Genomic DNA, 15925 nt, shown 5'->3' with positions numbered 1-15925 from the left:
TAACCCGTTAAATATCAGCTGCCAGGCGAAGTATACAATTAAATTAAAGAGCTGTCCTAACCATTAACTTCCTTAAAGTTTTGCCTCCCATCATTCCCTCCCCCACCCATTTTTTTTTTTGGTAGCTCTAGGATTTGTTAATGTCATTCCTTTAAAAATTCAAATGCATGCATTGTACTGATTCAAGACTGTACAGCATGCGACCCACTTATGTGGTGTCCGACCAAGGGCTTCATAAACATCCTAGTGTCCCCACCACCACCACCTCCCTAGGACTGAAAGAATAAAGAAACAATCTAGCACTGAACAAGCTGCAAAGACCTAACCGGTAGGCTGTGTTTGGATTAGCGTGCCACAACAGCGCCCAGGGCCGGCCCTCCCATTAGGCCAAGTGAGGCAACTGCTTTAGGCAGCAGGTGCTGTGGGGCAGCAGTGGCAGCTGCCTGCTTCTCCCGAGCCACCTGTCCATTATGCTCTGTCAGAAGGCAGAGATGTATGTTTGTCATGAACCGCCTACGCTGACTTGCTGCTTCAGGTGTATAGGGGATGCTATCCCATCACCAGTGCTGAAGTAAGATTCAGTTGCCAGTCCAGTCAACTTCTGTTCATGGAAAGGCATCTTGCCTTTTGCCTCAGGCAGCAAAATGTCTTGGGCCAGCTCTGGCCATGTCGGTTCTGAATTTGATGGGCGATATTGGAAAATAAGCTATCAGTGCCCTCCTCGCCGAGTACTTTAACTTCCTCTTCTTGCCGCTGTTGCTGATTGGTTGGCTGTTCCCTCTGGGCCCAATCAGCACTGCCTTCTAGAGGAAGAAGACAAGGTACATGCTCTTTGCTTTCTTGGAGATGGAAGGTGAACACTCAGCAGCAGGAAGAAGGGCAGTAGCACAACCAGGAGACTCCAGGAATTGGCAACTGGACCCTTATTGAGGCATGGTTCTGGGCAGGGTGCCTGGCAATGCCAGTCCCTGGCGCCAGGCCTGTGCCACAAGCTGTGCATATAGACAGAGTGCTTCCCTCTGCCTCCCTTTTCCGTTCTTCTTCTTCTCTGCAGGATTAGTTACTGTGCCAAGTTACTTGTGAGTATTTCATTGCTCACTTATAAATAGGACGCTTTTAAATAGTCTGCCTTGAGATGCTCCCAGGTTGAACTGAAGCCAAAACACTCCACTTGTCAGCACATACCAAAGTGAGGGGTTCATTAGCAGGAATACAAAGGAGGTAGATATCAGGGCGGATGTCAATCTCTGACTGTGTTTGCTGTATTGCAGCCGTATCCAAATACGAAACCTTTGGATTTAAAGTTGCCGTCATTGCCTCCATTGTGAGCTGTGCCGTTATTCTGCTGATGTCGATGGCTTTTTTAACCTGCTGTCTTATCAAGTGTGTTAAGAAAAGTGAGAGAAGAAGAGCTCAAAGGTATGTCATGTTTCAGGGGAAAGGTTTAAGAGAGGTAACTTGAAGGCTCAGCTATACGAGAGATAGCATGTTATTGTTCTACTGCTGATTTTCTTTGAGACTTTCGCTGTACTTGTAGAATTGTAGAGTTGGAAGGGACCCCAAGGCCATCTAGTCCAACCCTCTGCAATGTTGTTGTTGTTGATGTAGTCTGGAAGTGCAAAGTGGAAGATTCCCTTGGTTTCCCATGCTACAGTGTCTGAAAATTTGGGGGTGTGCTTTGCTGAGGGGAAGAAAGCCAGTTATGTGCTAGCATTACACATCATTTTTGGCTCTGTGAAACTGAAATAACTGATAACAAAACAAGTGTTTGAAGCATTGTTTGATTTTGACAGGTTCTCAGCTTGATTCTAGTGATGATACCCCAGTGTTTGCTGTGTCTAGGGAGAGGCAGCATACCTCAAGGAAGCCACGACTCGTCCAATCTGTGCAACACTCCCTGCCATATCAGCAGCCATTCTTCTCCTGCTGCTGCCTTGGAAACAATGTTTACACCATGCTGAACAATCATGGGCAGGGTCAGTGGAACAGAGCAGGCCTGACATGAGGACTGGGCTTAGGGAAGCAAATGTTGGGCGCCCACTGCAGCTGAGGCTGGTCACTGACTTCCCTTTAAGATAATATATATTCATATATATATTTGGAGAGCAGCTGTACTCAGCCTGGCACTGTGAAGAGAAGTGCGTGGCAATAACCACCACCATTTTCATTTCCATAGAATGGTTCTGAGCCCTGATGTAGCAGCAGCTGAGTCCTGTAGTAACAAATTTTAGACTAGGCCAGGCAGCCCTTTACAGACGGAGGGCCTCATTCCCTTCTGGAGGCCACACACAGGTGGTGGGCAGGGCCAGAGACAAAAGTGGCTGGATCAACAAATGTATACTTTCCTTTTATACAGTAGTTTCTGCTAGGGTTACCATATTTTGAAGAGAAAAAAAGAGGACATATTTGCCGACTTCTACTTTTAACTATGGATCGGTATGAGGACTCTACCCATGAAAAAGAGGATGTGTCCTGGAAAAAGAGGACATATGACAACCCTAAACACACACACACACACATTTTTTCTTGAGGAACTGGCTTAAAAAAGGGACAGATGAGTTGCCCTGGGCAAGATGAAGTGAGTAACAAATTTAATTTATAATAGGAATAATTTCAGGAGAAACTTCTTGAGCAGGGACAGAAAACATTTTACAGCCTGAGGGCCACAGTCCCTTCTAAGCAACCTTCTGGGGGCCACATTCAAGTGGTAGGCAGGACCAGAAGAAAGAGTGGGTGGAGCAATATATGCCAAATTATTCTCAAACCCCTCTCTATCCTTAATCCAGCCAAGGAGAAGCCATTATCAGAGCTCAATAACACATTCTAGCCAGGCAGAAATACCCAAGGAGGGGCCCAAAGTTTAGGGGTATGGCCTGGGAAAGAGGAGGGGTGTGAGATTCTTCAAGAGATGTGGAGTGTACCGTATTTTTCGCTCTATAACACGCACCAGACCATAACACGCACGTAGTTTTTAGAGGAGGAAAACAAGAAAAAAAATATTCTAAACGAAATAGTGGATATATGATTTTTGTGGTTCATGCTGTGGCCACAGACATGTGATCTGACAGTGAGTTTGGAGTAGCCCAATGCAAAAATCCTGAGGATCCATGTGGATCCATGCTTTGTAACCACGGAGGAGGGAAGGAAGGGGAACCATAGATCCTCTGCTCACGACTGCAGCAGATCCCCCCCCCCCGCCACCCGTAGGCATTCACTCCATAACACGCACAGACATTTCCCCTTACTTTCTAGGAGGAAAAAAGTGAGTGTTATGGTGCAAAAAATAGGGTAATTTCTGTATACAATTTTTGTAGCTGGGGAGGGAAACACAGTGGCATCTCCAGCTGGCAAATGTTATGTGTAGCCCAGCTTCTTATAATCTCCAATGCTATTTGTGAGGGTCGTACAAAGGCTACAAACACACCTTGATTTTTAAATAATGTAGATAGGGCAGAAGCAAAGAACTCACAAATATTACCAAGAAAAAGAACAGACTTTTAATTCTATCACCTGACTGAACCATGGAGGGGTGAGAGATGTGTCCCTTTTGTTAAAGAGTTAACTACAGTGGTACCTCGCAAGACGAATGCCTCGCAAGACGAAAAACGCGCAAGACGAAAGAGTTTTCCATTTTTTGAGTCGTTCCGCAAGATGAATTTCCCTATGGGCTTGCTTTGCAAGACGAAACGTCTTGCGAGTTCTTGCGAGTTTGTTTCATTTTTCTTAAAGCCGCTAAGCCGTTAATAGCCGCTAAGCCGCTAAGCCGTTAATAGCTGCTAAGCCGCTAAGCTGCTAATAGCCGCTAAGCCGCTAAGCTGCTAATAGCCGCTAAGCCGCTAAGCCGTTAATAGCTGCTAAGCCGCTAAGCTGCTAATAGCCGCTAAGCCGCTAAGCTGCTAATAGCCGCTAAGCCACTAATAGCCGTGCTTCGCAAGACAAAAAACCGCAAGACGAAGAGACTTGCGGAACGGATTAATTTCATCTTGCGAGGCACCACTGTATTATGTATGAGGAGGAAGTTAATCAGTATTATGTCCTGCAAATATAGGCCCGTGGTGAGAGGGCAACAGGTGGGTTGTCAGTGCTTTAATGTAAAAGAAGGGAAGCCATGAAACCAATTAAAAAATTTTTTAGCTGGAAACAGCCAGTGACCGCAGCACAGCTTGTTTATATAAGTGCTGTTCAGGAAGGCAGATAATGGCAATTATACTTTACTTTCTGAAATACTGGTGCTTCCATATTATATAATTGAGGGGTTTTTGACACCTGTCTTTTGTTCTTACATCTCCTGAGAATTGTATTGGACTTTCCCAAATGCCAAATTCTTGTTTATGCAAGCATTTAGTGGATTAGATACTAAGGATGCTTAGTACCCTGCTGGATCCTTCCCATTCTTATCCCCTACAAGCAGCCTCCTCACACACATGAAGATCTTCTTTCGGGGGCTGGGTTTAATTTGTATGCCAAAGGTAAAAAGAACAAAACAAAACAAAACAAAACACTGTTTTGCTTCAAAATCAGAAGTTTGTCTTGTGATGGCAATTTTCCTGCGTTTATTGCAGAAAACCGCAGTAAAAGTTTCTAAAAGTAATCTAAATGTGGCTATTGGAACTCTGGTGAAAGTTGTCCCATCTGTCTGTCTGCAATGAGACTTCATTAATGCATGTGGCAACTTGCTCTGCTCCCAGCCGTTGTCATGTTCACAATCTCTTAAAAGGTGAAAGGTAAAGGACCCCTGGACGGTTAAGTCCAGTCAAAGGCGACTATGGAGTTGTGGCACTCATCTTGCTGTCAGGCCAAGGGTTGCCAGTGTTTGTCCACAGACAGCTTTCCAGGTCATGTGGCCAGCATGACTAAACTGCTTCTGGCATATCAGAACACCGTGATGGAAACCAGAGCACACAGAAACACCATTTACCTTTCCGCTGCAGCGGCACCTATTTATCTGCTCACACTGGTATGCTTTCGAACTGCTAGGTTGGCAGGAGCTGGGACAGAGCAACAAGATCTTACCATATTTCAAACACTTCCTGCTTCCCAAATGGCACCTTTACCCACCCTGATATTATTTAATAATATGCATTATTATTTTCCAGATTTATTAGTTGCTTGCTACAATTGCAAATACACACAATAAAACCACCCACGTCCAAATTGCACAGCTGTTCCAGAAGTCCTGATAGTGTGACTGATGGTGTCAAAAGCTACCAAGAGCTCAAGGAGCATGAAAAGCTCCCCGTCCCCCTGTCACTCCTTCACAGTCCCATACGTGTCTACATGATGGGTGTATACTTTCTAAAGCAGTAGCAGAAAAAGTGGAATGGCAGTAAAAATAAAAAAATGAAAGTATCCCCTGCAGATTTAATACTATTTCCTATTTATTTTCCCTGACTCCAAATTCTGCCTGTTGATGTTATGTAGTCTCTTTTCATGGGTTCTCTTCATATTTGGGTGTCCTTCCTTTGAAACTCTTCTCTGCTTTGCTCTTTGCCTGTGCTACTGAATCCTTTTTAGCTCAGTCACCTGCCTGGCTAACGACACTGCTGCCACCCATGTTTATTGCCATCCTTTCCTCTGTGTCCATTTTTACAGGGATATGCAACTATGGTACCAGCTCAGAAGTGAAGAACTGGAAAACATGCAAGCAGCTTACTTTGGTTTTAAAGGCAGAAATAACAACAATAACAAAAAGATAAAGAATAAGCCAGTATTTGATGATGGTAGTAACATGGCGTATGACAACCGAGGCTTCTGCAGGTAAGGTAGCCCAGGGTACTGGATTATGCAGCTTTGCAAGACCAAAACTCTTTAACACATTGAAGAGTCTACAAAGTACCGTGGACTGAGGTGGGCTGATTGCTGAACTGCCAAATCAGGGTCTGAACTAATTCTTGAGGTCTGTGGACCCCTGTACTAGACAGTGGCAAATGACTGACTTCTCTGGTGTTCATACATAGCCCTGTATCATATACATTGTTTGACTGTATGGGCTCCATTCAGATAGTGCTAAAATGCCTCTGTTCTCCGTAAAAAACACACAGTTCAAAATGAAAACCTTTCTTGGCATTGTGCCTCCATTCTTTGTCTACATGTCATGATTCACTGGTTTAACTTAATATTTATCACCTACGTGATGCTGTCTCATTTGGGATAATGCAACATAGAACACAGTATGAAGCTATAGTCCTGATTGTGTATACATTGGGGCTATGTAATTCGAACTGGTCAGTGACTCTGATTTGGATGTAGTAACAGAAAGTGCAGCCTTATTACCTTTGGTATTCACCAGTGTCGTCTGATGCTTGCATACACATCAGGTTCTGCTTTCCCTGGGCCATGGGCACACCCAATTCATGGGATGCGAAGTCCATTCGAGGTGTATGTGCTGATGGAATCTGCACCCTTTCACTCAATGCTTCTCTCCCTTCCTGGGAGGAAATCAAAATCTGGTTAAATCAGAATAGAAAATCTGATAGAGCAAAGTTGGATAATAGATTCTTGGGGGGGGGGGCAAACTTTTGTTGATATCTCTCTGAGGCCACTGCATTCATTTGGGTCATCTCCTTGTTCCATACTTATCTGTCCTACAGGAGCACTAACCAGCCAACTGGTTGTCTCTTCAGAATAATTAAAGGAGAGACATGGTACCTCAGCTCCCTGGGCTGAATGTAACCCTCCAGGTATCTCTGCCCAGCCTGTGGAACTCTCCTCAGGCCATGCCCTTTCACGAACCATTGTTCATGCTTTTGCGTGGCTGGAATGTGTCCTTGAACTCTGGCAATGCCTCTCGGGGAGGTGTATGGAAACCTCTGTTGCTCTCACCATTTTTTGCCTCTGCCTTCCAGCCACCAGAAGACTGCTTATGAGGGAATGTAGGATAGCTCAGTTGGTAGAGCACGAGACAGGGTCATGGGTTTGAGCCCCATGTTGGGCAAAAGATTCCTGCCCTCGTGGACTCTTCCAACTCTAGGACCCCAACTTAAAGCAATATATTTTTAAAAAACTAATGTCACCTGCCTCTTCTTCCATTCTTGGCTAAGGAGGCAGGCCAGTCTTTAGTTCCCCTGAGTGATAACAACAGTAGGGCAATGCCTTCATTTCCATTGAGGGCATTGGTGGGGAACCTTGGGCCAATTCCATCCTGCCAAGCCTTATTAACTGGTCCTTAGCGCTTTTCCTAGGCCACATTCCTCACCCGCTCTGCTCCACACCATCCTGAAGTGAATTTGCTTGGCAGGAATGTGTCCCTGCCGCTTGCCCAGATGGAGAGATTTGTATGTAGGAACTGCTGACCTGCGTGACTCAAATGCAGCCCCTATCCAAAAACCAGAGTCCCCTTCCTTGCCCTGCCCACTTCTTTGTCTCCAGCTGCTCCATTACCTCTGGCTTGCAGCCCATGAAGGCAGTGTGTCTACTCCTAATTTAGGGTTTTTTAAGGAGTCGTTTTACTTGTCGTGGAGGTTTTATTTGGTTGAATAAAGAGTATAGGCACAGTCTGCAATTTTTCTGGGAAGGAGGTTTATTTAGAGCAGCAGGGAGCTGAGCTCTATAAGCTACCCCATAATAGCAATTGTTTTTATTGTCGGATATTCCACTCTTTGTTTTTGAATTTATTACTGCTGCTTTTTTTGCTGGAAGAGAGCGAGCAGTTTAAATGGCAGATGCATGTTGCAATAACACTCAGGCTGAGAGGGTCGGAGGAGATAATGCAAATAAATTACGGTACATTCAATTCAGCTCCTGCTTTGACGGATGCCTGATTCTGACTCATAGGCCAATCCTGGGCACTGCTTTGTGGCAGCACAGGAAAGTACTTCAAGGGAGGCATATGTGTTCATGCACTGCAACATTTTACAGGATATCCCTTAGCCTGCAGACTCTGGTCTACATAGCACAGGGAGCTCTCTTAAACAGTTCTTAAGCTGTTGGGGATCTCCTTGGCATCAGCAGTACCACTTTAGCTGCTTTGTACTAGGTCAGACTTTTTCTTCCATCTGTTGTCTGCTGTGAGTGGCAGCCACTTTCCAGGGTCTCACGCACAGGTCTCTCTCATTAGTTGCTGCCTGATCCTTTTAACTAGAGATGCCAAGGATGAAATCTGGACCTGCTGATTGCAAAGCAGGAACCCTACTGCTAGGTTCCACCATGCACCAACCATTCCTGTTTTCTAGTAGCCATCCCTGGAACTGCACATTGTTTTTCCTTTTAGGCCCCCATTTTTTCTGGTGGAATTGCTTTTTAAAAATGTGGTTAGTGTGAATGGTGGAGTGCATGGGGTGTTAGGGATGGAGTAGTACCTCTGGTGGGGGGCAAGTTAGGCTCCTTCTGGGATAGTTTGTCCACTTTTGATTCCTACCCTGCACTCAGCTCTCCCTTGTGGCTCCCAGAAGCTGCCAGCATGTGATAGCGGCCCCACCCCGGGAATGGCTTTGACTGGCCAGCTAAACCAGGTGAGGGTTGCCAATGGGTCCCAAACGTTCAGTGAGTTAGGGACTTGCCCTGTGTGCAAAGACAAGCTCCGGCAGATTGAGTGGACGAGACCAATAGTGGGCCCAACAGTCAAGAAAACTTTGCTGCCTTGTGTGATTTCTTTGGGAGGAAAATGAAAAGGCTGAGGAGTAAACCCTACACCAGGCATTGGCAAACTGGGCCCTCCAGATGTTTTGGGACTACAACTCCCATCATCCCTAGCTAACAGGACCAGCGCTCAGGGATGATGGGAGTTGTAGTCCCAAAACATCTGGAGGGCCCAGTTTGCCTATGCCTGCCCCACACCAATCCAGAGCGGAGTCCCTGAGATGGTTGGATGGTGCTTTTTATGCATTATTCTGGCACCTCCTGCAGCCCAGTTGGTGCCACGTGCTCTGCTTTCTTCCGCACCACATCAGTGAGGCCAAGAGAGGTTTCTTGTCATCTAGGAGGATCAGGACCTCCATACACACTTGCCTAGGCTTGGAGCCTGGTGCTGCTAACGCAGTGGTTTGACTTCATCCCCGGAGGCACACTCCATTGCCTCTTAAGACAGATGGATGCCAGCGACCTCAACAGAGTGAATGGCTGCAGTGGCAACTCTCCAGTGTATCGCTCCCTCCTTAGGATCAGATCTGTGACTGGGGCATGGACGTGTCCCATTTCTATTTGACATACAAAAACAGAAATGAGCTATGTATTTCAATCCCATATTTCCTTGCCCAAACCTGAGGTCTTCACCTAAGGCCTTTATTAAAATGTCTCAGCCCACTGAGCTGGCAGGTGGCTAAAAGTGAAAGGGTCTTTGTAAATGGGGTGCCACTGCTTTTTTTTTTATCTTGTCACTTTCAACTCTGTTTTAGCTTTGTTGATTTTTATTCTTTGCTCTCTGTTCTGCTCCTGATGTTACCTGAAGTTCTAATGCCACGTTTTACATTCTTGTCTTTTTATTGTATTATATTGGGGACAGCCAACTAAATCATACTCAGAGTAGACCCTTTAAAATCTCAGAGAACCTTTTGTCATTGGGCAGCACATAAATAACATAAAAGAATAAACAAATAAATTAAAACCTCTCATTTCATATGGTGGTGAGATATTTTTTTAAATTACTTTTGATAGCAGATTCTAGTGAAAGCATTAGCTTGGCTTTTAAAAGAGTGCCGGATAGACCACAGCAAATTCAATTAATTACTGTATAGTTTATCGCTAGCTTTAAACCAGTGTGATCCACCTGTAAAAAAACACGGGAAATGGTACGTTTGGTACAAAGTCTAGTGGCTACTTAATCAATTTTTGAGTTTTGAGGGGTTTTACATATACTTAAGAAGCTAATTACACAGTGATTATATCCTAAGGCACTTCGTCAAAAGGATTAAGAGCTTGCTTTTAATTTTAGACACCTGCATGTAATGAAGTGCTGAGATTAGTTCAATATGCAGTCCATATTTACATTTCTGGAATTAGTACCATTTTGTTTACTAAGCAGGACAGTTGTTTTCAATTTAAACACAAATAAAATATATAAAACAGCAAATACTTGGCATGCAACAGTCTGTTTCACTAAAATCTCAGATTCTCTATTCAGGGCCGTAGCTAGGGGGTGGTGAGCAAGGCCCCCGCCAGGGGCACAAGCAAGAAGGGGGTGTAAAATCTGCTAAAATATTTCCATAAATATGTCTATAAATAAAAATATCAATTATTGCCTCTTAAGAAAAGGTTTTAAATAGAGGGTATTTATATGATATGTGGGGGCCCTGTTTCCCCCTACTTTTTTCTGTGCCACATTCTCTAGGGGGCGCAATCTGGACAGTTCTGGCAGGGGTGCAAGATCACCTAGCTACGGCTCTGTCTCTGTTCTGTGCTAATCTCTGTGGAGCACAGACTGTTTTACTATAGCCCTCACTCAGTTTCAGGGATATGAAGGGATGAGCAAGGCCACACTTCCTGGTTCCATTCTGTCATTCTCCTGGGCTCCATTCATGTGTTATGGAAAGGCATGTCTGAGGTTGAGTCCATGCTCTGCACACTTTGCCCTGGCTTGTATATCGTATTAAATCAGGGGTGGGAAGACCTCAGTCCATGGGCCACATTTCCATCTGTGCAATATTTTGGGGGCCAGATGCCAGGTAGCTGGAGCATTGCATTACCTCCCCCCCCCCTTGCTGCTGCTGCTGCTGCTGCATCACACTGTTGACTCATGTTAAGTTTGTGGTCCACCAAGAGCCGTGGATCCTTTTCACATGTACTACTGGTAAGCCAAGTGTCCCCCATCTTATATCTGTGCAGCTGATTCTTCCTGCCTAAATGCTGAGCCTTACATTTGTCCCTATTGAAATGCATTTTGTTAGTTTGGGCCCAGTTCTCCAGTCTGTTAAGGTCTTCTGTTAAGGTGATTCCCTGGGAGATGGTGGTGGTTCTAGTGGACAGAAATAGTTGGAGGCGCCTACAGGAGACTGGACAAGAGCCTTTTTGCTGCAAACCCTGCCCCTACTTCATTGCTTGAGTTGGAACTTCATTTTCCCTAATGGTAGGGCCAGCCTATGGCCCATTAATCAAACTCTTTTGGGCAATGTAGTAGGTTCTTGAATGCAAATCTATATTCACTAAATGACTTAACAGCCATGGGTCCAATGTATTATGTGGCATGCCTTGAAGCTGACAAATGGGGTGACAGCTTTGTGCATCACTTAAGGGACATTTGTTTTGTAATGAATTAGACAGAATCAAATCTTCTTCTTCATCCTGAACACATAAATTATTGCAAATAGCAAGGCAGTAAAGAGGAATTTGCAGGGTAAGTGCAGTCTGAAGAAGCCTTGTAATGCATTATATAACAAATGAAATTGGAAGACAACAAATGAAGTGTCATTGTAACACATTGTTTTTCAAGGTCTCTGTCCTCCCTCCCTCGGTTCTAATTTTCACAACATGGTTGTGCCACTGAAATCTAAGGCTGTCGTGTGAAAAAGCCTCATGTTATGGAGTTGGCTGCATATTCACTGCAGGAAATCCCTCCCTGGGCCTGCAGGCGGTGCTGTTCTGAAAAGACTGAACTGAACTTCTTACATTGAAAGTCAGACACTCCCCTTTTCTAGCCAAGTTCCCCTTGACCAAGAGTGTGGAACCTTTTTCACCTCAAGGGACACTTTCCAGGGGTGGGCAGGGCTAAAGGCAAAAGTGGGTGGAGCAACAAATGTGATTTTGTACAGTAGGCTAGTTCCTATACAGCCTCACATGCCCCTCCATCCATCCAGGGAAGCAAGAGGCATGACCAGAGCTCGAGGAGGCATCCCACCTAGGCAAAAAACACTCAAGGACCAGAGTGGGAAGAGTCCTAAGAGCCAGATAGAGAGGGCCCATATCTGCCCTTGACAAGTCAAAAGCTTGTGTTCAGAAATGGCTCTTCTTTCCATTACCTCTTGAGGCAATGACTGTTGAGCATGTGGGGCAAATGCAAACAAGAACCTAAAGAAAATGTTTTGCATTTGACACCCAGTCTGTTCAAGTAAGAGGCATGCATTTTTTAAAGGGCCAAACTCAGTGTGATATGGGAGATTGGCAATGTCATATTTTCTTTCACTTTGGTCAAAGCAGCCATGGGACAGGTGTGATTTGGATTTGAGAACTGGTGCTTGGCAGGAAGAATTTATTTCTCTCCCCGGTCCAATGGATATTCCAGTGGAAATTGTGTCCCAAAGCTTCTGTTAGCTGAAGAGGTGGGTAAGACAAGAGCCCCAGCCATTCCTACTTTTAACCAAAGCTTGTAAAGAGATATTCAGAGAAAGATTTTAGGAGCAGGGCCATAGCTCCGCGGCTGAGCCTATGCATCACATACAAGAAGCCCAAAGTCCAGTCCTTAGTATTTCCAGTTTTAAAGGACCAGCTAAACAGATGATGGTGTAAACAATTTTTGCTTAAGACCCTCAACAGTGGATAATTCTGGACTAGATGGGTAAATCATCTGATGGCATAAAGTAGCTTCCTAAACTGAGGAATGTTAATCTAGTTTGGCCTTCAGAGCTATAGATGATGAATATTGTTATATTTATATATTTTCTGGCATGATTGTTTTCAGAAGATTTGAATGCTACACACACAAACTGCACATCATCCCACTTTTCAAAGGCTCAACATTCCCCACTTTGCCACAATTTTATCTAGCTGAAATGCTAATGGGGAAAAAGCCCTGGTTCAGTGAACTAATTGCTGGGTGACTTGTAAAGGCTGTGCATTTGACTCTAGGTGTAAGAGGCTGCGTTTTCTCCATTAGGAGCAGCTGGCGTGTATTTCCATGAAAAATCTTTCTTTTTTTTGTAGGGCTGCTAATTGGTGCACTCCTACAGAAGTATTCTGGGTATTTTTAGAAGTTGCCTCTGAAGGACTGAGATGCTGTGGCTTTTCTGAAGCGTTGATTCAGAATGCTTTAGTGCTGTGTGTTATGAACAAAAAACGGGAAAATCTCTTAACAAGCAAGTGGCCCGTTTAGCAAAAACAAGCAAAGCAAGCATCCAGGGGGAAAACAAAAACAAAACAGCAATATCTTGGCTGCATTTGGAAAGGAAGGAATAAATGTACACAATGAAATGGGCTGTTGCCTGCGAGAGGCTATGCAAAAAATAAGTGAGTCGACCATGTTTGGGGTCAGAGGGTGGAGATCACTTGGAGTAGGGAAGATTAAGGGTAAGTGGGAGGTGGAAACGGAAGAGAGAATAGAATGACAGTTGGAGTGATGGTTGGAATTTATGCCAGAGGACTGTTGCAAGTGAGGGAGAGGGTGGGAAGCAGAGGTATTAAGTGACCGGGAGTAGGTTTCAGAGATTAGTAGTCCTTACTAATTCATCCCACACTTCAGTTTACTTTGAATTTGTTTTACTGCTCCTCAAATAAACACTCTTGTCTGTTAACTGTGGGCAAATGTCAGTGAAACCCCTGCACTGACAGAGAGTATGAACATGCCACCAGGGTATCTACACAGTGCTTTTAGCACAGACAGCAACACAAGCCCCTTAAAGAGCTAAAGAATGTTTTGCTGTCACAGCTAAGCATAGCCACAATTTAGGGAAAAGAAGTGCAAAGTCAGATTAGGGAACTGATCTCCCCGTTTTTTATTTTTATGGTAGGAATATAAAGTGTGGAATTCAATGTCACACTAAGGTGATGGTTCCATCAGCCCAAGTGTTTCTGCTTGCTTGATGGAACAATCTCCTCCCTCTTCCTTCCTGTTGGGTGTTCTGGGCAGACCTCCTGACCTTCCCAAGCAGTATTGAGGAGGAAACAGAAGTGAGACGTGTGGAAAGTACCATTACACTAGTGGGACTCATTGCAGTGGCTCCCACTAACACAGCTATTTAGTCGAACCTGGCCCAAACTATGTATACAGGACTGTACAGGTTATATCTGATTAAGAGGGAGTTACTTCTGAGTAGGCCTAGCCTTTGAATAGCAGTTGCTGGGAACCACAAAGTGGGGAGAGGCCTGTTGTGCTCAGGCCCTGCTTGTTCCCATAGGCATTTGGTTGGCCACTGTGAGAACGGGATGCTGGCCTAGACAGGCCTTTGGCCAGATCTTCTGCTCTTAGGATTGCACTAAGTTTTAGTCAGCTATAAAAGGCATCTAAGCTGGTGGCCATTGATGTATCCTTTGGCAGAAAATTCATAAATTAACCAAGAATTTACATGTGCTTAAACTTTATATATATATAAAAGTGACAGTTAAAGTGCTATGAGTAGGCTTCAACACCTCAGTACTTAGCAGCATTGTGGGGGCAAATTGAGGGAGTAGGCTGTCAAATTGGTAGCAAGTTAAATTTTTTTGTAAAGGTTGCAATCTTTGTGAAATAGGGTCAAATGTATTTTTCAAGATGGTGTACTGTAAGGGAAAAGATTGGAAAGTTAACTTTAGAAAGTTCAGCTGCATTTAAAATTTTGTTTTTTATCATCAAATATCAAAATTCTCTTTTTTCCTCTGTGTTCAGAAGGTTTTTTCCCCCTCTGGTGCCCTTTAAGGCTTGATGCTACTTGGTGTTCCTAGAAGGCAAGGGGATTTCTTTTTAACCTGATGATTCCACAAAACAGGGCTTAGTCCCAGTTAAATTCCCTTTTTTTTATACATATAATAATATTTATTAGTTTTCCAACAAATTGAACACAACACTACAAAAAACCAAAAAAGAAAAAACATACAATAATACAATACAATACAATACAATCCAAAAAAACCCTGCAAAACACTAACATGCAACTAACAAAACAAAACAAAAACCATTTAAAACACAGTCCAATTTCAATATCTTATCTTTCTTTCACTAATTTCCACGACCTCCTCTCACCTCCCTTTTTGTATTCCACTTCTATTAATTGTTTCAGCAATTCCTTTCCATCTTCCTCTGTTTTCTATCCTATAATTGTCTTAACACATTCTAACCTTATTTTTCCCTTTAATGCTCTGATAATCTATTTATACTTAATTCCTTATAACATTTCTACTAAAGCCATATAACTTCATTCCAACATCTTTCTAACATTCATTAATTTTACAATATTTCTGTAAATAGTCTTTAAACTTTTTCCAGTCTTCTTCCACCGACTCTTCTCCCTGGTCTCGGATTCTGCCAGTCATTTCCGCCTATTCCATGTAGTCCATCAACTTCATCTGCCATTCTTCCCTGGTGGGTAGATCTTGTGTCTTCCAATATTTCGCAATGAGTATTCTTGCTGCTGTTGTTGCATACATAAAAAAAGTTCTATCCTTCTTTAACACCAATTGGCCGACCATGCCCAGGAGAAAGGCCTCTGGTTTCTTAAGGAAGGTATATTTAAATAGCTTTTTCATTTCATTATAAATCATCTCCCAGAATGCCTTAATCCTTGGACACGTCCACCAAAGGTGAAAGAATGTACCTTCAGTCTCGTTACATTTCCAACATTTATTATCGGGCAAATGGTAGATTTTTTGAAGCTTAACTGGTGTCATGTACCACCTATAAATCATTTTCATTAAATTTTCTCTTACCATTATTCCCACCAAAATGTTGTGCATTGTAACACAAGCAAAAATTTCTACCCACCACCTTTCAGAAGAAATTCCAGTGCAAAGCAATTTCCAATGTCAATCAGGAAACAGAAGAGCATACTTGTTATGTGTTACAGTGCTGAAGTCTTATTGCAAGTCCTGTTCGCATTATTATCATTAGGAAGAACACAAAGGGGAATTAAGTTGATTCTTCTGAACTCAACTGGTGATCACTTGTCTTTTCCTATCTGTTGTATAATGAATGGAGGGATGCAAACTGAGATCAAAGCTGCACACAACAACAAAATAAGACAGCCTCCCGCTGATCCAGCAAGACAGATCTGCTTATGAATGCAACCTTCTGCATGCATTTGCTGATATGGGTGTTCATGTGGATTCTCATCAGAACACTAATGAATTGGAGAAATGCATTTTTAAAAAC

At 43.6% G+C, this 15925-nt stretch overlaps 1 protein-coding gene across 1 annotated transcript in view; it reads left to right on the top strand.

Annotated features, from left to right (window-relative positions):
- SUSD3 (sushi domain containing 3) overlaps nucleotides 1-15925 on the top strand; it is a 50196-nt gene that overhangs the window by 30209 nt on the left and 4062 nt on the right. Inside the window, exons 3-4 of the mRNA XM_083489431.1 lie at nucleotides 1272-1419; nucleotides 5593-5757. Of these exons, the coding sequence (XP_083345557.1) occupies nucleotides 1272-1419; nucleotides 5593-5757 (313 nt within the window). The remainder of the gene's footprint in view (nucleotides 1-1271; nucleotides 1420-5592; nucleotides 5758-15925) is intronic.

This window comes from Podarcis liolepis (assembly GCF_965112155.1).
Source record: "Podarcis liolepis genome assembly, chromosome: 2".
Classification (NCBI taxonomy): domain Eukaryota; kingdom Metazoa; phylum Chordata; class Lepidosauria; order Squamata; family Lacertidae; genus Podarcis; species Podarcis liolepis.
This window is presented reverse-complemented; position numbering and strand designations above follow the sequence as displayed.